The sequence below is a fragment of the Oncorhynchus clarkii genome, chromosome 9, assembly GCF_045791955.1.
Source record: "Oncorhynchus clarkii lewisi isolate Uvic-CL-2024 chromosome 9, UVic_Ocla_1.0, whole genome shotgun sequence".
Classification (NCBI taxonomy): Eukaryota; Metazoa; Chordata; class Actinopteri; order Salmoniformes; family Salmonidae; genus Oncorhynchus; species Oncorhynchus clarkii.
Window position 1 is genome coordinate 70,190,444 of NC_092155.1, and position 23,628 is coordinate 70,214,071.

The 23,628-nt window shown below is 42.1% G+C and overlaps 1 protein-coding gene across 1 annotated transcript in view; it reads right to left on the reverse strand.

The window, feature by feature from the left end:
• LOC139416876 (ATP-dependent 6-phosphofructokinase, muscle type-like) overlaps positions 1–23,628 on the reverse strand; it is a 30,621-nt gene that overhangs the window by 581 nt on the left and 6,412 nt on the right. The window contains exons 2-20 of the mRNA XM_071166032.1: positions 22,556–22,629; positions 22,155–22,232; positions 21,338–21,527; positions 19,586–19,751; positions 19,335–19,488; positions 17,785–17,880; positions 17,441–17,533; positions 16,995–17,120; positions 16,824–16,888; positions 16,653–16,716; positions 15,465–15,611; positions 15,097–15,167; positions 12,807–12,894; positions 12,369–12,521; positions 10,300–10,464; positions 6,229–6,290; positions 3,435–3,546; positions 2,526–2,625; positions 232–337 (exon numbers count right to left, since the gene is read on the reverse strand). Of these exons, the coding sequence (XP_071022133.1) occupies positions 232–337; positions 2,526–2,625; positions 3,435–3,546; positions 6,229–6,290; positions 10,300–10,464; positions 12,369–12,521; positions 12,807–12,894; positions 15,097–15,167; positions 15,465–15,611; positions 16,653–16,716; positions 16,824–16,888; positions 16,995–17,120; positions 17,441–17,533; positions 17,785–17,880; positions 19,335–19,488; positions 19,586–19,751; positions 21,338–21,527; positions 22,155–22,232; positions 22,556–22,629 (2,110 nt within the window). The remainder of the gene's footprint in view (positions 1–231; positions 338–2,525; positions 2,626–3,434; positions 3,547–6,228; positions 6,291–10,299; positions 10,465–12,368; positions 12,522–12,806; positions 12,895–15,096; positions 15,168–15,464; positions 15,612–16,652; positions 16,717–16,823; positions 16,889–16,994; positions 17,121–17,440; positions 17,534–17,784; positions 17,881–19,334; positions 19,489–19,585; positions 19,752–21,337; positions 21,528–22,154; positions 22,233–22,555; positions 22,630–23,628) is intronic.

Sequence of the window (23,628 nt, forward strand, 5' to 3'; positions counted from 1 at the left end):
ATGTAGTCAGAAAGAGAAGAAGGAATGTTCCTTTTCGAAACAGATATTAGTTGAGGGATATGCACTCACAATATCCACTTGAACTGTGGATCAGTATGAACAGGGTGTTAAAGTATGACTCAATTAATGTTGAGGAGAGTGAGCAACAGTCAGCAACTGCCACTCTCATGTTTTAGCGTCATAGTGCCTTGGGTTTCTAAGAAGAAATCTCTGAGAATGAAAGGATCTTACTCGAAGTCTGTCTGTTCATTAAGCTCAGCCAACGGCTGGAAGGTCAGTGCTCTCTTCCTCATGCCCAGCACACAGGCAGAGTCTGGGGTGTTAGCGAAGATACGACCTGGAGGAGAGAGAAGGCAGGGTGACAGATGGGGTCACATGGCGTTATACTCAATGAGACAAACTAACAACTGGTATCAGTAGGTAAAAACTTAGACTCTTGTTTAGAAAAGGTTCTATCTAGAACCTAAAACAGTTACAGTGCCTTGCGAAAGTATTCGGCCCCCTTGAACTTTGCGACCTTTTACCACATTTCAGGCTTCAAACATAAAGATATAAAACTGTATTTTTTTGTGAAGAATCAACAACAAGTGGGACACAATCATGAAGTGGAACGACATTTATTGGATATTTCAAACTTTTTTAACAAATCAAAAACTGAAAAATTGGGCGTGCAAAATTATTCAGCCCCTTTACTTTCAGAGCAGCAAACTCTCTCCAGAAGTTCAGTGAGGATCTCTGAATGATCCAATGTTGACCTAAATGACTAATGATGATAAATACAATCCACCTGTGTGTAATCAAGTCTCCGTATAAATGCACCTGCACTGTGATAGTCTCAGAGGTCCGTTAAAAGCGCAGAGAGCATCATGAAGAACAAGGAACACACCAGGCAGGTCCGAGATACTGTTGTGAAGAAGTTTAAAGCCGGATTTGGATACAAAAAGATTTCCCAAGCTTTAAACATCCCAAGGAGCACTGTGCAAGCGATAATATTGAAATGGAAGGAGTATCAGACCACTGCAAATCTACCAAGACCTGGCCGTCCCTCTAAACTTTCAGCTCATACAAGGAGAAGACTGATCAGAGATGCAGCCAAGAGGCCCATGATCACTCTGGATGAACTGCAGAGAGCTACAGCTGAGGTGGGAGACTCTGTCCATAGGACAACAATCAGTCGTATATTGCACAAATCTGGCCTTTATGGAAGAGTGGCAAGAAGAAAGCCATTTCTTAAAGATATCCATAAAAAGTGTCGTTTAAAGTTTGCTACAAGCCACCTGGGAGACACACCAAACATGTGGAAGAAGGTGCTCTGGTCAGATGAAACCAAAATGGAACTTTTTGGCAACAATGCAAAACGTTATGTTTGGCGTAAAAGCAACACAGCTGAACACACCATCCCCACTGTCAAACATGGTGGTGGCAGCATCATGGTTTGGGCCTGCATTTCTTCAGCAGGGACAGGGAAGATGGTTAAAATTGATGGGAAGGTGGATGGAGCCAAATACAGGATCATTCTGGAAGAAAACCTGATGGAGTCTGCAAAAGACCTGAGACTGGGACGGAGATTTGTCTTCCAACAAGACAATGATCCAAAACATAAAGCAAAATCTACAATGGAATGGTTCAAAAATAAACATATCCAGGTGTTAGAATGGCCAAGTCAAAGTCTAGACCTGAATCCAATCGAAAATCTGTGGAAAGAACTGAAAACTGCTGTTCACAAATGCTCTCCATCCAACCTCACTGAGCTCGAGCTGTTTTGCAAGGAGGAATGGGAAAAAATTTCAGTCTCTCGATGTGCAAAACTAATAGAGACATACCCCAAGCGACTTACAGCTGTAATCGCAGCAAAAGGTGGCGCTACAAAGTATTAACTTAAGGGGGCTGAATAATTTTGCACGCCCAATTTTTCAGTTTTTGATTTGTTAAAAAAGTTTGAAATATCCAATAAATGTTGTTCCACTTCATGATTGTGTCCCACTTGTTGTTGATTCTTCACAAAAAAATACAGTTTTATATCTTTATGTTTGAAGCCTGAAATGTGGCAAAAGGTCGCAAAGTTCAAGGGGGCCGAATACTTTCGCAAGGCACTGTATATGGATGTCCCCATAATAGAACCCTTTGAAGAACCCTTTTTGGTTCAAGGTAGAACTCTTTTTAGTTCCAGGTAGAACTATTTTAGGTTCCATGTAGAACCTTCTGTGAAAAGGGTTTTTACATGGAACCAAAAAGGGTTCTATCTAGAACCTAAAACAGTTATTCGGCAGTCCCCATTGTAGAACCCTTTGAATAACCCTTTTAGGTTCCAGGTAGAACCCTTTTCTCAGAGGGTTCTATATGGAACCCCAAATATTTCACCCTGGAACCAAAAAGGGTTCTACTATGAGGACAACCAAAGAACCCTTTTGGAATCGTTTTTTCTAAGAGTGAATTCAAAACGATGTGTATTTGGGTGCAGCAATATGCCTCTCATTCCTTTATCTCAGTATTTTTTAATGGTGACACCCCACAGCCTGTCTTACCATGTCTGTACATCTCCTTGAGTTTCTCTGTGAGCCACAGAACAGCCTTGGAGCCCATCTTTGTACCAAAGTTCCTGTCGAAAGGTGTCGGGGTTCCGCCCTGGGGAGAGGGAATAGGACAAAGGTGGGGGGGGGGGGGGAAGAGAGGGGAGGAAAGAAGGGAGAGTTAGAGAGGGAGAGGGGAGAGTGGAGTACAGGGGAGGGGAGAGTCAGAGGGGAGAGGGGAGAGTGGAGGACAGGGGAGGGGAGAGTGGAGGACAGGGGAGTGGAGAGGAGAGAGTAGAGGGGGAGAGTGGAGGACAGGGGAGTGGAGAGTTAGAGGGGAGAGTTAGAGGGGGAGAGGGGAGGACAGGGGAGGGGAGAGTCAGAGGGGGAGAGGGGAGAGTGGAGGACACGGGGGAGAGTTAGAGGGGAGAGTGGAGTACAGGGATGTGGAGAGTTAGAGGGGGAGAGTGGAGGACAGGGGAGGGAAGAGTGGAATACAGGGTAGGGCAGAGTTAAAGGGGGAGAGGGGAGAGTGGAGGACAAGGGGGAGAGTTAGAGGGGAGAGGGGAGTACAGGGGAGTGGAGAGTTAGAGGGGAAGAGTTAGAGGGGGAGAGGGGAGAGTGGAGTACAGGGGAGGGGAGAGTTGAGGTTGGATTACTTAACTAAACTTTATGTACTTCATGTTCTGGTTAAGTTTTATAAGTAATAAGGGAAAATTGGAATTTCAGATTACTTTCTCAATTGAATTACTTGAAATGGAATTAAACCCAATTAGGAGCACTCTTGTAATTAATTGAAACTGTGGTTACATCCTAAATGGCACTTACTCCCTACATAGAGCACTTCTTTGAACACAGCCCTGGTCAAAGATAGTGCACTATAAAGGGAATAGGGTGCCATTTGTGAGCAGACTGTTAACTGACCTGTTGCATGTGTCCCAGGATGTTCTTGCGGCAGTCGAAGACACCTTTGCCCTCCTCAGAATAGAGGGCGAAGATGAAGTCTGTAGTGTAGTTGGCATTGCATTTCTCATTCCTGAGACAGAGGAAAACATGAATGTACAGTATATTTACAGTTGAATTGGCATGGCATTGCAGTTCTCATTCCTGAGACAGAGGAAAGGAGTACAGATGAGATCAAAACATGAATATTTTGTATATTTACAGTTGAATTGGCATGGCATTGCAGTTCTCATTCCTGACCACAAACAGGATACAGAGCACAAGCACTGACTTTGCTGATAGCTGCTTTATGGAGGAATTATTTGCTTACCATAACCGGGTTTCCATCTAAGCATTAAAGGGGTTTAAAACTATCCTGCTAAGGACTCTGGTAGGATACACATGACAATCCTTAATGAAAGATGGTTATGGAGGCAGGGCTGACGCTCGAGGGTTTTCTCATTTGGGCAACGAGATGGTGGGATCGTTTTGAGTAGGTAAAATGTATTATGTGTGAAATAGGTGTGGAAACGCCTTTATGAGCAAATATTCATGTAATAACCATGATACTGACGTAAACTTGGGGTCACTGATATACAGTTAAAGTCGTAAGTTTACATACGCTTAGGTTGGAGTCATTAAAACTCGTTTTTCAACCACCACAAATTTCTTGTTAACAAACTATAGTTTTGGCAAGTCAGATAGGACATCTACTTTGTGCATGACAAAATTAATTTTTCCAACAATTGTTTACAGAAAGAGTAATTCACTTATAATTCACTCTATCACAATTCCAGTGGGTCAGAAGTTTCCATGCACTAAGTTGACTGTGCCTTTAAACAGCTTGGAAAATTCCGGAAAATTATGTCATGGCTTTAGAAGCTTCTGATAGGCTAATTGACATAATTTGAGTCAATTGGAGGTGTACCTCTGGATGTATTTCAAGGCCTACCTTCAAACTCAGTGCCTCTTTGCTTGACATCATGGAAAAATCAAAAGAAATCAGCCAAGACCTCAGAAAAAAAATTGTAGACCTCCACAAGTCTGGTTCATCCTTTGGAGCAATTTCCAAATGCCTGAAGGTACCACATTCATTTGTACAAACAATAGTGTGCAAGTATAAACACCATGGGACCACGCAGCCGTCATGCCGCTCAGGAAGGTGATGCGTTCTGTCTCCTAGAGATTAACGTACTTTGGTGCGACAAGTGCAAATCAATCCCAGAACAACAGCAAAGGACCTTGGGAAGATGCTGAAGGAAACAGGTACAAAAGTATCTATATCCACAGTAAAACGAGTCCTATATCAACATAACCTGAAATGCTGCCTAGCAAGGAAGAAGCCACTGCTCCAAAACTGCCATAAAAAAGCCAGACTACAGTTTGCAACTGCACATGGGGACAAAGATCGTACTTTTTGGACAAATGTCCTCTGGTCTGATGAAACAAAAATAGAACTGTTTACCAATAATGACTATCGTTATGTTTGGAAGAAAAAGGGGGAGGCTTGCAAGCCGAAGAACACCATCCCAACCGTGAAGCACGGGCGTGGCAGCATCATGTTGTGGGGGTGCTTTGCTGCAGGAGGGACTGGTGCACTTCACAAGATAGATGACATCATGAGGGAGGAAAATTATGTGGATATATTGGAGCAACATCTCAACACATCAGTCAGGAAGTTAAAGCTTGGTCGCAAATGGGTCTTCCAAATGGACAATGACCCCAAGCATACTTCCAAAGTTGTGGCAAAATGGCTTAAGTCCAAAGTCAAGGTATTGGAGTGGCCATCACAAAGCCCTGACCTCAATCCCATGGAAAATTTGTGGGCAGAACTGAAAAAGCGTGTGCGAGGAAGGAGGCCTACAAACCTGACTCAGTTACACCAGCTCTGTCAGGAGGAATGGGCCAAAATTCACCCAACGTATTGTGGGAAGCTTATGGAAGGCTACCCGAAACGTTTGACCCAAGTTAAACAATTTAAAGGCAATGCTACCAAATACTAATTGAGTGTATGTAAACTTCTGACCCACTGGGAATGTGATGAAAGAAATAAAACCTGAAATAAATTATTCTCTCTACTATTATTCTGACATTTCACATAAAAAAAAAAAGGTGTGATCCTAACTGACCTAAGACAGGGAATTTATATTTGGATTAAATGTCAGGAATTGCGAAAAACTGAGTTTAAATGTATTTGGCTAAGGTGTGTGTAAACCTCTGACTTCAACTGTATTGTGTGGTCCTCCCACTATGATTGGGGAAAGCATACAGTTTATTAGGCTACAGATTAAATAAATTGGGATGAACTTCACAGGGTGGTGAAAGTCCCCATGATGAGCTTGATGGTCCTTTCCAATAAATACCTCATATTCTGGTGACATGATGATCGATGCTTGGCTGCCGTAGCTCTTATCCCTAATAATCTCATCATGTACAGTAGGCTAGCCTGTATTTGCGGGCTGTTGGCTAGAGCGCATTTGCAACCAGAGTGGGCACATTTGCTATATAACACAACCGTTTTTGTGACAGCCATTTGTAGAGTTGAAAATGCAATGGAATCCCATTTAACCTTTTATGGGCCCACTAAGGAAATCACTCTGGATAAGAGCATCTGTTAAATGCCAAAAAATTTAACATAAGGGTGGGAGGGAGAGAGTTTTGGAAAAGAACAAGTATGGCAGATTGAGATCTAGATGAATGAATGAATGAATAAATAAATAAATAAATAAATAACTTACTGAATAAATAAATTAATGAATGCTTGAATGAAACCCACCTGAGAATTAAACCTCTCTTCACGTCTGTCTTCATCTTCTGCACGAGATGCTCTACGTTCATCTGTAAACCGGAGCCAGTCAGTCAGGACACATTCATATCATGTATACTTTTATATAGAGGAATCCTATATTTAGAGGAATCCTAACATTTATATAATGCATACTTAGTCCCCTCCTGTACTCCCTGCTCGCCCACGACTGTGTGGCCAAGAACGACTCCAACACCATCATTAAGTTTGCTGACGACACTACGGTGGTACTGTAGGCCTGATCACTGACAACGATAAGACAGCCTATTGGGAGGAGGTCAGGACCTGGCAGTGTGGTGGGAGGACAACAATCTCTCCCTCAACGTGAGCAAGACAAAGAAGATGATCGTGGACTACAGGAAAAGGAGGGTCGAACGCCCCCATTCACATATTCAGGGCTGTAGTGGAGCGGGTCGAGAGTTTCAAGTTCCTTGTTGTCCACATCACCAACAATCTATCATGGTCCAAGACAGTTGTGAAGAGCAAATGACAACACCTTTTGCCCCTCGGGAGACTGAAAAGATTTGGCATGGGTCCTCAGATGCTCAAAAAGTTATACACCTGCACCATTGAGAGCATCCTGACCGGTTGCATCACTGCCTGGTACGGCAACTGCTCGGCATCTGACCATAAGGCGCTACAGAGGGTAGTGGGTACGGCCCAGTACATCACTTGGGCCAAACTTCCTGTCATCCAGGACCTATATACTAGACGGTGTCAGAGGAAGGCCCCAAAAAATTGTCAAAGATTCCAGTCACCCAAGTCATAGACCGTTCTCTTTGCTACCGCACGGCAAGCGGTACCGGAGCGCCAAGTCTAGGTTTCAAAGGCTCCTCAACAGCTTCTACCCCCAAGCCATTAGGCTGCTGACCCCCCCCCCTTTGTTTTTACACTGCTGCTACTCTCTGTTTATTATCTATGCATAGTCACTTTACTCCTACCTACATGTACAAATAACCTTGACTAACCTGTACCCCCACGCATTGAGTCATTATAGTTATTTTATTGTGTTTATTTTCATTTAATGTAAAAAAAAAAAAAAAACTGAAGTTTTATTTAGTTAATCTTTTCTTAACTCTATTTTCTTAAAACTGCATTGTTGGTTACGGGCTTGTAAGTAAGCATTTCACGGTTGTATTCGGATCATGTGGCAAATTTTATTTTATTTTATTTTGATTGAGAGGAAACCTATAAACATTTATATCATGTATACTCTTATATAGAGGAGACCTCATGTTTACTTTTATATAGATGTATCGTCAATAATTATATATTATACATAGGAAAGGTCTTGGTTTAACAGACACAGATTAAGCCTTGTCCTGGACTAGAAATCATGTTCAATGAAGATTTACAGTGCTCACATTTTTTTAAACCTTTATTTAACTAGGCAAGTCAGTTAAGAACAAATTCTTATTTTCAATGATGGCCTAGGAACAACTGCCTTGTTCAGGGGCAGAACGACAGATTTTTACCTTTTCAGCTCAGGAATTCCATCTTGCAACCTTTCGGTTACTAGTCCAACAATCTAAACACTAGGCTCCCTGATGCCCCCAAAAATACTACATTTTACTATAGTAAAAGTATACTATTGTATACTATAGTACTTACTATAGAATTATATAGTAAACTGTAGTATACTGCAGAGTACTATACTACACACCAGTTGAGACTGCTGAGGGGAGGACAGTTAATAATAATGTTAGGAACGTCATGGAACGTCATGGAAACCATGTGTTTGATGTATTTGATACCATTCCACTGATTCCGCTCCAGCCATTACCACGAGCCCGTCCTCCCCAATTAAGGTGCTGCCTACATAACATGGGTACAGCAGATCCCATTATTGTATGGGACACAATAATAATAATAGAAATGCTACCAAAAATCATTTACTGAAACTTGTTACAGTCACCCATGATTCGCCAAACAGTATTTTGAAAGAGGAAGTAAAGTACTACATGCATCTGTTATTGTTTCAGTATCCTCCATCTCCACTAACCGAAGCTCGTTGTATGGATTTTTTTGTATTAATAATGTAAAATTAAAAGCTGTACGGAAAGACTCATGTGAAGGAAAAATTACAGAAGAGGAACTTCGAGATGCAATTAGGGAAAAGGAAGGTGGGATACCTAGTCAGTTGTACAACTAAATGCCTTCAATTGAAATGTGTCTTCCGCATTTAAAGACCAAAATTGGTTAAAGAAAATTGTGATAAATAAAAAAATATACCCGTTTCATTTAAGGACCAAAGACCACTATAGATTGCAAAATAGTTGGGAAGAGATTTTAGATGTACTGATTCCATGGCACATGATTTATGAACTGATATGCAAAATGATGCCGGATTCAAAACGTAGTATTGTTCAATTTACATTTTTATACAAAATTCTTGCAACCAATAGAATGTTATATATAGCTCTGCAGATTCTGCTGCGAGGAGGCAGAGTCATTAGATTATTTATTTAGGCAATGTCCATATGTAGCTTGTTTTTGGTCACAGGTCCAGGAATGGCTGAAGAATTGCAACATTTACCTGGAGCTAACTCTGCAGACAGCAATACTGGTTTGAAAAGTCAAAGTCAATCGACCAATAATATAACAATAATACTTTTAGCAAAAAATTGTATCTTTAATTTACGATCTGTAGAAACTATGAGAATAGAAAGGTTCAAAACTTTTGTGAAGTATCACAGCACAGTTGAAAGATATATGGCAAAAACAGCTGTGCAAAGCTGTCATCAAGGCAAAGGGTGGCTACTTTGAAGAATCTAAAATAGACTTTGATTTGTTTAACACTTTTTAGGTTACTACATGATTCCATATGTGTCATTTCATAGTTTTGATGTCTTCACTATTATTCTACAATGTAAAAATAGTACAAATATAGAAAATCCCTTGAATGAGTAGATGTGTCTAAACTTTTGACTGGTACTGTATATTTACAAACAAATACATATGGGGGATTGGAAATGATGCAGACAATTACTTTGATGAAAAACACAATCAATCTGCAATATTAAAGCTACCTCCTAAAAAAGTATATTTAAAAAAATATGTATATATTTTTTTAAAGGTGTACACACTGTAGTGTACACACTGTAGTATCCCTCGATAATTTGTAGTACTTACTATAAAATGTTGTAGTATACTGTAGAATATTATAGTAAATACGAAAGTATTATATGCAACAAAAAAAATGTAGTAAATACTACAGTAACGTCCGCAAAAACACAACACCTTTTTAAACTATAGTAAATACTACAGTATTTAATTTGTATATACCCTGCAAATTCCCCCCCCCCCCCCCCCCCCATATAGCAATCTGTGTCACCCATAAGTGAGAAACCTACATGCAAGTATAGACCATATATTGTGTTCCTAAAGGTTATATAAAAGAGCTGAATCTCTGAACTATCTGTTCAGACCCCAGTCCTAACTACCAACAGGTTATGGAAAGAGCTGAATCTCTGAACTATCTGTTCAGACCCCAGTCCTAACTACCAACAGGTTATGGAAAAGAGCTGAATCTCTGAACTATCTGTTCAGACCCCAGTCCTAACTACCAACAGGTTATGGAAAAGAGCTGAATCTCTGAACTATCTGTTCAGACCCCAGTCCTAACTACCAACAGGTTATGGAAAGATGCTCTTCCAGTAGGTTTCCTGAAGGAGAAAGCCTCCACTTCTATGTCAAAGATAATAAAACAAAAACACTACAGTAACTACTAGTATAGTCTGCAAAAATACTACCCTTTTATTTTACTACAGTAATTATACTATATTTAACTGTACATACTACAGTATACTACAGTATATACTAAAGTCCACAGAAACACTACAGTGAATAGTACACTATAGTAGTTTTTTTAAATGTGGGATAGTCCAGGACTAAACTTAATCTGTGTCCGGGAAACTGGCCCAAAGATTTTCACAAGCTAGCATAATGTAGTGTTCTTTATGTACACAGTGTCTAAAGCTCTCAATGTCATCGGAGAGGGAGAGCGAGAGAGAGAGAGAGAGAGTGTATCCATCATCTCACCTCGAGGTCCCTGATTCCAAACTTGTCCTCATAGATGTAAGCAGCATCCGCCCCTGCAGCCAGACCTGCCATGGTAGCCAGGTAACCACAGTACCCTCCCATGGTCTCAATGATGAACACACGACGCTTGGTGCCTGCTGCTGACTGCTTGATCCTGTCACAGGTCTGTTATAGGGGAATCAGGAATCAAGAGAGGGGGAGAGAGGGAAGAAGCAAAAGTGAGCGTAGCGAGGATAGGGGCATAGTGATGATTCATTTGATGACAGTGAAAACACATATTAAACTGCTTCAGTTGAAGACAGACATTACATACATTTTAAGCAGGTCTCACAGGTGTTACAGAATGTGGTAGTTATGGTTTGGACTGTGGCATTGAGTTGGGTGATGTGATGTGTGACTCACATCATAGGAAAATGTTTTGCAATGGAGAATTGAACATTTGTTTTCTTATGGGACAAGCTCAGGTACAGCACCTCACAGTTTCAAAACATGTTCTCCCTACTGAACACAAACCAAATGTTGGTGATGTAATGGGGATGGTGTTGATGTATTACAGTACTGACCTAGGTGATGGTGTTGATGTATTACAGTACTGACCTAGGTGATGGTGTTGATGTATTACAGTACTGACCTAGGTGATGGTGTATTACAGTACTGACCTAGGTGATGGTGTTGGTGTATTACAGTACTGGCCTAGGTGATGGTGTTGGTGTATTACAGTACTGACCTAGGTGATGGTGTTGGTGTTGGTGTATTACAGTACTGACCTAGGTGTTGCTGTATTACAGTACTGACCTAGGTGATGGTGTTGATGTATTACAGCACTGACCTAGGTGTTGGTGTATTACAGTACTGACCTAGGTGATGGTGTTGATGTATTACAGTACTGACCTAGGTGATGGTGTATTACAGTACTGACCTAGGTGATGGTGTTGATGTATTACAGTACTGACCTAGGTGATGGTGTTGATGTATTACAGTACTGACCTAGGTGTTGGTGTATTACAGTACCGACCTAGGTGTTGGTGTATTACAGTACTGACCTAGGTGTTGGTGTATTACAGTACTGACCTAGGTGTTGATGTATTACAGTACTGACCTAGGTGTTGGTGTATTACAGTACTGACCTAGGTGATGGTGTTGATGTATTACAGTACTGACCTAGGTGTTGGTGTATTACAGTACTGACCTAGGTGATGGTGTTGGTGTATTACAGTGCTGACCTAGGTGATGGTGTTGGTGTATTACAGTACTGACCTAGGTGATAGTGTTGATGTATTACAGTACTGACCTAGGTGTTGGTGTATTACAGTACTGACCTAGGTGATGGTGTTGGTGTATTACAGTACTGACCTAGGTGATGGTGTTGATGTATTACAGTACTGACCTAGGTGTTGGTGTATTACAGTACTGACCTAGGTGATGGTGTTGGTGTATTACAGTACTGACCTAGGTGATGGTGTTGATGTATTACAGTACTGACCTAGGTGATGGTGTTGGTGTATTACAGTGCTGACCTAGGTGATGGTGTTGGTGTATTACAGTACTGACCTAGGTGTTGGTGTATTACAGTACTGACCTAGGTGTTGGTGTATTACAGTACTGACCTAGGTGATGGTGTTGGTGTATTACAGTACTGACCTAGGTGATGGTGTTGGTGTATTACAGTACTGACCTAGGTGTTGATGTATTACAGTACTGACCTAGGTGTTGGTGTATTACAGTGCTGACCTAGGTGTTGGTGTATTAAGGTACTGACCTAGGTGTTGGTGTATTACAGTGCTGACCTAGGTGATGGTGTTGATGTATTACAGTTCTGACCTAGGTGTTGGTGTATTACAGTACTGACCTAGGTGTTGATGTATTACAGTACTGACCTAGGTGTTGATGTATTACAGTTCTGACCTAGGTGATGGTGTTGATGTATTACAGTACTGACCTAGGTGATGGTGTTGATGTATTACAGTACTGACCTAGGTGTTGATGTATTACAGTACTGACCTAGGTGATGGTGTTGATGTATTACCGTACTGACCTAGGTGATGGTGTTGATGTTTTACGGTACTCACCGAGGTGATGGTGTTGAGGGCGGTGTCAGCTCCGATGCTGAAGTCGGAGCCGGGTACGTTGTTAGAGACAGTGGCGGGGATGACCACCATGGGAATGCACAGCTCCTCATACTTCTCCCTGGCTGTCACCAGCTCCAGACCACCCATAAACGCCTGGGGAGGGGACAGGAGGAGAGGGGAGAGTCTAGACCTGATGTTTACGAAGCATGTGACAAATACAATTTGATTTGGTTTTGAGAGGGAGGTGAAAGGAGGGGAAGTGCAGCAGTGGGAGACACTACTGAGGTACCGGGCCTACTTGTCTTTTGTGGTTTTGTGGTTATACATTACATTGACACCTTAGTCATTTATCAAATTTAATTTAATGTTCTGAAGTAGGTAAGACAACCACATATCAAAGAAGACATACATGTGATGGGGTAGTCTTAGGACTCTTACCTCAAACCCTCCAATTATTACCAGAGAGTGGATATTGAACTTAGCAATAGTCAAGCTGATTTCCTCAATGTACTTAGAAGGCAGGACTCTTCAAATGAAGAAGCAGACAGCAGTTATTGTGTGAAACATCAGTGATATACAGTACTCACAAGCAGGGGAAGGGTTAATATTTTTAAATCTCTGCTCAAAAAATATTTTTTATTTTTTTTACATTAACCCTGGATTGCTGATAATATGTATTGGCCAATGAAAGGCTTTGAAGCCAACAGTCGGCCATATTGACACTCCCAAGTAGGAGCAGTCCTCCATAGGAATGAATGGGATTCTACAGTATAGAGAGAAATAGTAATGGCGTCTTTTTGTAGGCACTAACTCCGACACGGTTAGTTGGACAAAGCCTATGAGAAAATTGAATGCCGTTTTTGGATAAATGGCGAAAAATAAGGTCTGTGGAAAACACAGGCTTAGGAGATGTTCAATGAGATAATCTTTATCAGCTAACGTCACTTTATGGGAATTTTGGGGAATTTACACTACCAGTAAAAAGTTTTAGAACACCTACTCATTCAATGGTTTTATTTATTTTTACTATTTTCTACATTGTAGAATAATAGTGAAGACATCAAAACTATGAAATAACACATATGGAATCATGTAGTAACCAAAAAAAGTGTTAAACAAATCAAAATATATTTTATACTTGAGATTCTTCAAATAGCCACCCTTTGCCTTGATTACAGCTTTGTACAGCATTTTTTCAACCAGCTTCATGAGGTAGTCACCTGGAATGCATTTGAATTAACAGTTGTGCCTTCTTAAAAGTTCATTAGTGGATTTTTTTTCAGTCTTAATGTGTTTGAGTCAATCAGTTGTGTTGTGACAAGATAGGGGAGGTATACAGAAGATAGCCCTATTTGGTAAAAGACCAAGTCCATATTATGGCAAGAAGAGCTCAAATAAGCAAAGAGAAACGACAGTCCATCATTACTTTAAGACATGAAGGTCAGTCAATCCGGAAAATTTCAAGAACTTTGAAAGTTTCTTCAAGTGCAGTAGCAAAAAACATCAAGTGCTATGATGCTATGATGAGGGGGGGGGGGGGCTTTGCTGGTGACAATGTCTGTGATTTATTTAGAATTCAAGGCACACTTAACCAGCATGGCTACCACAGCATTCTGTAGCGAAACGTCATCACATCTGCTTTTGGCTTAGTTGGACTATCATTTGTTTTTCAACAGGACAATGACCCAACACACCTCCAGGCTGTGTAAGAGCTATTTTACCAAGAAGGAGAGTGATGGAGTGCTGCAACAGATGACCTGGCCTCCACAATCCCCCGACCTCAACCAAATCAAGATGGTTTGCGATGAATTGGACAGCAGAGTGAAGGAAAAGCAGACAATAAGTGCTCAGCATATGTGGGAACTCCTTCAAGACTGTTGGAAAAGCATTTCAGGTGAAGCTGGTTGAGAAAATGCCAAGAGTGTGCAAAGCTGTCATCAAGGCAAAAAGTGGCTACTTTGAAGAATCTCAAATATAAAATATATTTGGATTAGTTTAACACTTTTTTGGTTCCTACATGATTCCATATGTGTTATTTAAAAGTTTTGATGTCTTCACTATTATTCTACAATGTAGAAAACAATACAAATAAAGAAACCCCTTGATTGAGTAGATGTTCTAAAACTTTTTACTGGTAGTGTACATAGTCATGAAAAACACATACATCACATAAAGGCATCATAATGGTCATGTTAACTGACTGCTATTATCTCATAGAACAAAACGTATAAGATCTCCTAAGCCTGTTTTAACCTCAGACCTTATTTTCAAAAACACCATTTTTTCCACATTCAATTTTGCCATTAGAATGTCTGAACACAACAGAGGTAACTTATTTATGTGTTTTAGGACTACAAGCTGGCTAGCTCTATTTCAATTAAATGTTTCAAGGACAAAATGTTTTTTTTTTGTTGCAGTGGGGACAGTAACATTAGTACTTTCAAAATATTATACTATAAGGACATTTTTTAAATATGTTTTTTCATTTTTATTTTTATGTTTAGCTCACATAAAATAATTTAAAAGTATGCATTAAGGTGTCTGTAATAGAATAAACATGGTAAAAACAAGTAAAGATATAATTTTTTACTATGGTAGGGAATGCCAAGATGGAGGCGCAGTGGCTTCAAAACAAGACACCTGTCAGTCATCTAGTGTATATATAAATCATTGGTTCCACCCCAGTTGACAATACAAACTGAGTTGAAAAAGAGATATGATGTAATACCTCTTGGTGCCCAACTCAGAGCCTCCCTTCCCAGTCCAGCCTGACACTCCTGTCCAGGTGATGGGCACGATCTGGTCAAGGGGTAAAGATCAGTGGTCAGAGGTTTCAAGCTTCACTGGACAAGAGTTATTGTACCAGGCCTTGTTCTATCTTTAGATTATAGATGACCTGGTTCTGTAAACAACAAAGCATCCGAGCCTTATATACCATTATGTATAGGATTAAATGGACAAAAGGGACCTGATCCTAGATCAGCACTCCTACTCTGAGATGATTTATGAGTACAGGCCCTGATCAATAGAGGAGTTTAGGCTGAGACTAATGGGCTCTGCGTAGAGTGCAGTGCATAGTTAGTAATGTGTACGTACATTTCCGTGAGCGAGACCCTCAAACCCGTCATGAACTGCCAGCATATTGTGTCCCTGAATGATTCCAATCCTCACTGCAGAACGCACGGCAGCATTCATACCAGCACAGGGGGCACCGACGTTAACTATGGCCACATTAATGTTGCTCTGGAGAGGAGAGGTGGAGAAAAGGGGAGAGGTGGAGAGAAGAGGAGAGGTGGAGAGGTGGAGAGAAGAGGAGAGGAGGAGGTGGAGAGAAGAGGAGGAGGTGGAGAAGAGGAAAGGAGAGGTGGAGAAGAGGAGAGGAGAGGTGGAGAGAAGAGGAGAGGAGAGGTGGAGAGAAGAGGAGAGGTGGAGAGAAGAGGAGAGGAGGAGGTGGAGAGAAGGGGAGAGGAGAGGTGGAGAGAAGGGGAGAGGAGAGGTGGAGGTGGAGAGAAGGGGAGAGGTGGAGGTGGAGAGAAGGGGAGAGGAGAGGTGGAGGTGGAGAGAAGGGGAGAGGAGAGGTGGAGGTGGAGAAGGGGAGAGGAGAGGTGGAGGTGGAGAAGAGGAGAGGAGAGGTAGAAGAAGAGGAGAGGAGAGGTGGAGAGGAGGAGGTGGAGAGAAGGTGAGAGGAGAGGAGGAGGTGGAGAGAAGGGGAGAGGAGAGGTGGAGAGAAGGGGAGAGGAGAGGTGGAGGTGGAGAGAAGGGGAGAGGAGAGGTGGAGGTGGAGAGAAGGGGAGAGGAGAGGGGGAGGTGGAGAGGAGAGGTGGAGAGGAGAGGTGGAGAGAAGGGGAGATGAGAGGTGGAGGTGGAGAGAAGGGGAGAGGAAAGGTGGAGAGAAGAGGAAAGAAGTTGTGGAGAAGAGGAGGAGAGAAGGGGAGAGGAGAGGTGGAGTGAAGATGAAAGAAGAGGTAGAGAGAAGGGGAGAGGATAGGTGGGGAGAGGAGAGGATAGGTGGAGAGAAGGGGAGAGGAAAGGAGAGTAGAGGAGAGGAGAGGAGAGAATGTGAGAGGAGAGGTGGAGGTGGAGAGAATGGGAGAGGAGAGGTGGAGAGGAAAGGAGAGGAGAGGAGAGGTGGAGGTGGAGAGAATGGGAGAGGAGAGGAGAGGAGAGGGGAGGTGGAGAGAATGTGAGAGGAGAGGAGAGGAGAGGAGAGGAGAGGAGAGGAGAGGAGAGAATGGTGATATTTAATGCAACTCCTGTGTTAATTGTGTAGGTGTTGTCCCTTACCTTGGTATCTGGAGGGTTGATGTGGGCTAGCATCTTGTATGTGTTCCAGTTGTTTTCAAAGCTCCTGGACAGGGCCAACAAAAACAGTGATGTAACATCCCACTCGGATGTAGTAGTTTCAGTAACAGGGAAGACATTGTTAGATTGGTAAAAGTAGGCTAGTGTTCTTACTTTCCTCTGAGCTTGATAGCATCCTCCCATCTATTCTCAGCCATGGCAGTAGTCACATCCTTAGTCTGAGGAGACAGAGAGGGGGGGGGGGGGGGGGGTGCTCAGATATAGGTGAACACATTAGAATGGCACACATACAACAGTTGATGGGGCTTAGTGACTGATACTGACCACTTGGACACACTCCATGAGGGGCAGCCTGACAGCCTGGTTACCGGACAGACTGACCACACAGGCCGGGGTCTCTGGAGTGGCCTCCAACAGGGCCATCACAGCCTCCACACCCATCCTGCTGCCCTGGGGGAGAACACACACCAGGATTAGAGAGACACCACAGTCAGACACAATCACAACACACCGTCATTAGAGAGACACACACAAACACACCAACAGAGCCTCCACACAAATCCTGTTGCAATGGGGATTGGGAAGAACACACACACACCAACAGAGCCTCCACACAAATCCTGTTGCAATGGGGATTGGGAAGAACACACACACACAAACACATCACATTACACAGTCAGACATGCTTTTGCTCATACGCATAGAGAGAGAGAGAGAGAGAGAGAGAGTGTGACTGAGACAGGGTGAAATAGAGAGAGAGAGAGACCTACCAGGATTCTGTCGAAGGCGGAGGGGGTACCGCCTCTCTGCACGTGTCCCAGGACAGTGGTACGGGTGTCAAAGCCCAAATTCTTCTCCACCAACTACAAACGTAAACACACAGAGAGCTGCTAGCAACTGACTGTTTAACCCTATTCAACCCCTGGTAGGCAACGCAGTAGAATATTAATGCTTTAACTCTGAGGTAATATTTGGGAAATGGGCTAAAAGTAACCTTGTCCACATAGAGTGGAATGGTTGGTGGACGAGACTACTCTAAAAGAGGTCTTAACAAACAAGCAAACAAAACCATTTGAACTGCTAGGAACAGTAATATGAGGGAGAGCTTGCTGACCTTCTTGATGTCTTCAGAGCCGATGGGTTTTCCATCTCTGCCCATAGCTCCCTCTGCCACAATGATCACATTCAGACGACATCCTCTGGCCCTTTGCTGTCAGAGACACAATACGTCAGTTTGGTGATTAGGTACCAAGGGTGGAAACAGATAACTGTAATGAAAGATTGTGGTGTAATGTGTTGTATTTAAAAAGTACTTCAATATGGAGAAGAAACTAGAAAATAAGAGATGAAGAGAAGAGTAGAGGAGAAGAAGAAGTGAAGAAGAGTAGAGAAGAGGAGAAGAAGAAAAGAGAAGAAGAGGAGAAGAAGAAGAGGAGGAGAAGAAGAGGAGGAGAAGAAGAGGAGAAGAGTAGAGAAGAGGAGAAGAAGAAAAGAGAATAAGAGGAGAAGAAGAAGAGGAGGAGAAGAAGAGGAGGAGAAGAAGAGGAGGAGAAGAAGAGGAGAAGAAGAAAAGAGAATAAGAGGAGAAGAAGAAGAGGAGGAGAAGAAGAGGAGGAGAAGAAGAAGAAGAGTAGAGAAGAGGAGAAGAAGAAAAGAGAATAAGAGGAGAAGAAGAAGAGGAGGAGAAGAAGAGGAGAAGTGGAGGAGAAGAAGAGGAAAAGAAGAAGAGAAGAAGAAGAGGAGAAGAAGAAGAGGAGGAGAAGAAGAGGAGGAAGAAGAAGAGGAGGAGAGTAGAGAAGAGGAAGAAGAAGAAAAAGAGAATAAGAGAAGAGAGAAGAAGAAGAAGAGAAGAGATGAGGAGAAAAGAAGAAGAAGAGAAGAGGAGAGAAGAGAAGAAGAGTAGAGAAGAAGAGAAGGAGAAGGAGAAGAGGAGGAGAAGAAGAGGAAAAGAAGAAGAGGAGAAGAGGAGAAGAAGAAGAGGAGAAGAGGAGAAGAAGAAGAGGAGAAGAGGAGAAGAGGAGAAGAGGAGAAGAGGAGAAGAAGAAGAGGAGAAAGAAGAAGAGAAGAGGAGGAGAAGAAGAAGAGAGGAGAGAAGAGAGGAAGAGAAGAGGAGGAGAAGAAGAAGAGGAGGAGAAGAAGAGGAGAAGAAGGAGAAGAAGGATGAGAGAAGAAGAAGAAGCGAAGAAGAGAAGGAGAAGAGGAGGAGAAGAAGAGGAAGAAGAAGAAGAGAAGAAGAAGCGAAGAAGAGTAGAGAAGAAGAGGAGAGAAGAGAAGAAGAGTAGAGAAGAAGAGGAGGAGAAGGAGAAGAGGAGGAGAAGGAGAAGAGGAGGAGAAGAAGAGGAGAAGAGGAGAAGAGGAGAAGAAGAAGAGGAGAAGAGGAGGAGAAGAAGAGGAGAAGAGGAGAAGAAGAAGCAAAGAAGAGTAGAGAAGAAGAGGAGAAGAGAGAAGAGTAGAGAAGAGGAGGAGAAGAGAAGAGTAGAGAAGAAGAGGAGAGAAGAGAAGAAGAGTAGAGAAGAGGAGAAGAGAAGAGTAGAGAAGAAGAGGAGAAGAGAAGAAGAGAGAGAAGAGGAGAAGAGGAGAAGAGAAGAGGAGAAGAGGAGAAGAGAAGAGGAGAGAATCCTGTCCAGAAGGCTAGTGTCAGTCTGTCTGTGATTGTAAACATACATCAGCCAGTCTTCTGCACAGATGCCCCTCCCATCCCTCATCTGGGGGCATCTCTGGGATGAACACCCAGTCAGCACCGCAGGCCAGAGCAGTCACCAGGGCCAGGTAGCCACAGTGTCTACCCATCACCTCCAGGATGAAGGTCCTCTGGTGACTGAGGAGAACAACAGAGGAAACCTCTTTGTTATAAACCAGGTGCCAAAGGGACAACAGAAACCGTGTGTGACAGCGATGACCTCTCCTCTCCTCACCTCTGTGCGGTCGTGGTGATGGCATCCACCACCTCTATGATGCGGTGGAGGGCGGAGTCTGTCCCGATGGTCATGTCTGTGCCACAGAAGTCATTGTCGATAGAACCCACCATGCCTACTATGTTGAGGTGGGACGACGTCTTGGCCTCGTCATCACTGATCTTACCTGGAGACAGAGAAGTCCCACACTTCTGTCAGTTATATTCAACAGCAATTCCACCAATGTAGCCAGGCTATCTGGTGTATCTGGGATCGCTCAAAATGTTTTATGGTGAAAAGAAATGACAAAGAATGCTGAAACTGCATCAGTGGTTAAGTAAATAAACCCTGTATTGGGTCTTAATAATAAAGAAGCGTTTTGTACTTTCAATGAACTATCCCATTTCAATGAACTATCCCATTTCAATGAACTATCCCATTTCAATGAACTATCCCATCTCAATGAACTATCCAATCTCAATGAACTATCCAATCTCAATGAACTATCCAATCTCAATGAACTATCCAATCTCAACGAACTATCCAATCTCAATGAACTATCCAATCTCAATGAACTATCCCATTTCAATGAACTATCCAATCTCAATTAACTATCCCATTTCAACGAACTATCCCATTTCAATGAACTATCCCATTTCAATGAACTATCCAATCCCTCAACGAACTATCCAATCTCAATGAACTATCCAATCTCAATGAACTATCCCATTTCAATGAACTATCCAATCTCAATTAACTATCCCATTTCAACGAACTATCCCATTTCAATGAACTATCCCATTTCAATGAACTATCCAATCTCAACGAACTATCCAATCTCAATGAACTATCCAATCTCAATGAACCATCCCATTTCAATGAACTATCCAATCTCAATGAACTATCCCATTTCAATGAACTATCCAATCTCAATGAACTATCCCATTTCAATGAACTATCCCATTTCAATGAACTATCCAATCTCAATGAACTATCCCATTTCAATGAACTATCCCATTTCAATGAACTATCCCATTTCAATGAACTATCCCATTTCAATGAACTATCCCATTTCAATGAACTATCCAATCTCAATGAACTATCCAATCTCAATGAACTATCCAATCTCAATGAACTATCCAATCTCAATGAACTATCCAATCTCAATGAACAATGATCCCATTTCAATGAACTATCCAATCTCAATGAACTATCCCATTTCAATGAACTATCCAATCTCAATTAACTATCCCATTTCAACGAACTATCCCATTTCCAATCTCAATGAACTATCCCATTTCAATGAACTATCCAATCTCAACGAACTATCCAATCTCAATGAACTATCCAATCTCAATGAACTATCCCATTTCAATGAACTATCCAATCTCAATTAACTATCCCATTTCAACGAACTATCCCATTTCAATGAACTATCCCATTTCAATGAACTATCCCATTTCAATGAACTATCCAATCTCAATTAACTATCCCATTTCAATGAACTATCCAATCTCAATGAACTATCCAATCTCAATGAACTATCCCATTTCAATGAACTATCCCATTTCAATGAACTATCCCATTTCAATGAACTATCCCATTTCAATGAACTATCCCATTTCAATGAACTATCCAATCTCAATGAACTATCCAATTTCAATTAACTATCCAATTTAAATGAAGTGTTTCCATGTGGACATAGATTTTTTTTGTGACCCTTCCCAGTTCTTAGGTGTTTTCCATAGTCCCCGTGGGGTTTGTCAGCCTTACCGGCTTTGACCAGGTCGACCAGCAGAGTGGACCACTCCGTCCTGAACTGGTTAGCTCCGGTTAGACTACCGTCACCCCCGATCACACACAGGTTGGTGATACCCAGCTTGACCAAGTTCAGGGCAGCCTTCATGCGGCCCTCCCTGGCTCTGAAGTCCATGCAGCGGGCACTGCCGATGACCGTGCCACCCTGGTAGAGAGAGACTCATTGAATCAGAAGAAAGACAAAGTCCCTCAGACCGGTGCAATACTGTAGAATACTATAGTAAATACTAAAGTATTATATGTAAAAACACTACACTTTTTAAACTATAGTAAATACTACAGTATTTAATTTGTATATACCCTGCAAATCCCCCCCCCCCAATATAGCAATCTGTGTCACCCATAACTGAGAAACCTAAATGGCAAGTATAGACCATATTTTGTGTTCCTACAGGTTATAGAAAAGAGCAGAAGCCCTGAACTATCTGTTCAGAACCCAGTCCTGCCTGCCTGCCTGCCTGCCTGCCCGCCTGCCCGCCCGCCCGCCTGGCCAGGTCCCGACTCAATCCAAATACTCTGTGGGCGCAGAGGTCAGTTTGTGTTACTGGAGCCGACCGCTGTTCTCTCTTAGTTCTCTCATCGTCATCATCATCATCATCTATGAACACTCTTGGTTGTGAGTCTGTATCTGTCTCTAATATTCAAATAAAGCAGAACTCTTGGTTTCTTGTCATTCATTTATTCATACCCTCTCTAGACAGTGAGTTTATGACAGTTGTGTCCTGACTCCTGTATTGGCATCAGTGGTTGTGAGTCTGATAACAGGACTCACCAGTTGCAGCATCATGGACACACTCTCCCAGGTGGCCAGTTTGATGTTGTCTCCTCCGTCCACCAGACCCTGGTAACCCTGGAGACACACATCATCAACACAAATACAAACTATTATCTTCAACGGGGTTTCACCCACACACGAGGAACACTGCCTTCTGAAATGGGAGACAACAGCATGCTACTACAGCGACACAACTTTGCTCTCAATGTGGTTTGTGATAGAATCTATTTCTTGACGGTGAATTTCTTAAACCTTCAGTCAGATCAGGAATGAATTAATAGTAGAAGACACTATAGTATGGGTGATCAGCAATGATAGACAAACACATTATCAAGTGTATAAACTTGAATCACAGAACTGTGATTGTGATTGTATTATATTCTACTGCATGTCTTTACCTCATGAACAAAGTAGACTTTGGCTCCAGTGTAGAGACCAACTCTGACTGTGGCCCTCACAGCCGCATTCATACCTGAGAGACACAGACAGACAAACATGGGGTTTTCAGGACTGCCTGAAGGCTCATATAAGTATATAACAAGTTATAAAGCCTTACACATTTCAGTAAAGTGTTGCCCTGAGGGTCAATGCTCTGCACAAAAAAAATAATAGCTTGTCAAAGTTTACAGTGACGCACACGCACGCACGCACACACACACACACACACACACACACACACACACACACACACACAGCACACACACACACACACACACACACACACACACACACACACACACACACACACACACACACACACACAGCTCACAATGGCAGTAAGGTAGTTATGACGTAAAACAACCCGTTTCACCAATGCTAACATTTAATACTAAATCAAGTTTACGTTTGGATTCAGGGTTGTCATCTGTTGTGACGTGACTATCATTAATCTGATTTTATAAATTAACTACGTTTAATTGTTACTTGATTAATTGAATCACGTAACAATTATCTCATTAGGAATGTCACGTGCTGACCTTAGTTATCTTTGTTGTCTTTATTATTTTGGTTAGGTCAGGGTGTGACGAGGGTGGTATGTGTGTTTTCGTCTTGTCTAGGGTTTTTTGTATATCTATGGGGTTTTGGTATTGTCTAGGTAAATGTAGGTCTATGGGGGCCTGAATTGGTTCCCAATCAGAGACAGCTGTTTATCATTGTCTCTGATTGGGGATCCTATTTAGGTTGCCATTTTCAATTTTGGTTTTGTGGGTTATTGTCTATGTGTTGCCTGTCAGCACTCGTGTTATATTGCGTCACGGTCGTTTGGTTTCTTTGTTCGTTTGTTTAGTGTTTTTCCTTCAGTAAAAGGAAGAATGTATGCTTATCACGCTGTGCCTTGGTCTCATCAAGGAATTTGGGGCACCACGGGAAAAGTTGTTTAACGAGTTACTATTTCCCGACTTAAACTCTAAAGATATGCAGATATCTCTTACATAAATAACAGTCAATAATGAATGATTACCTCATCAGT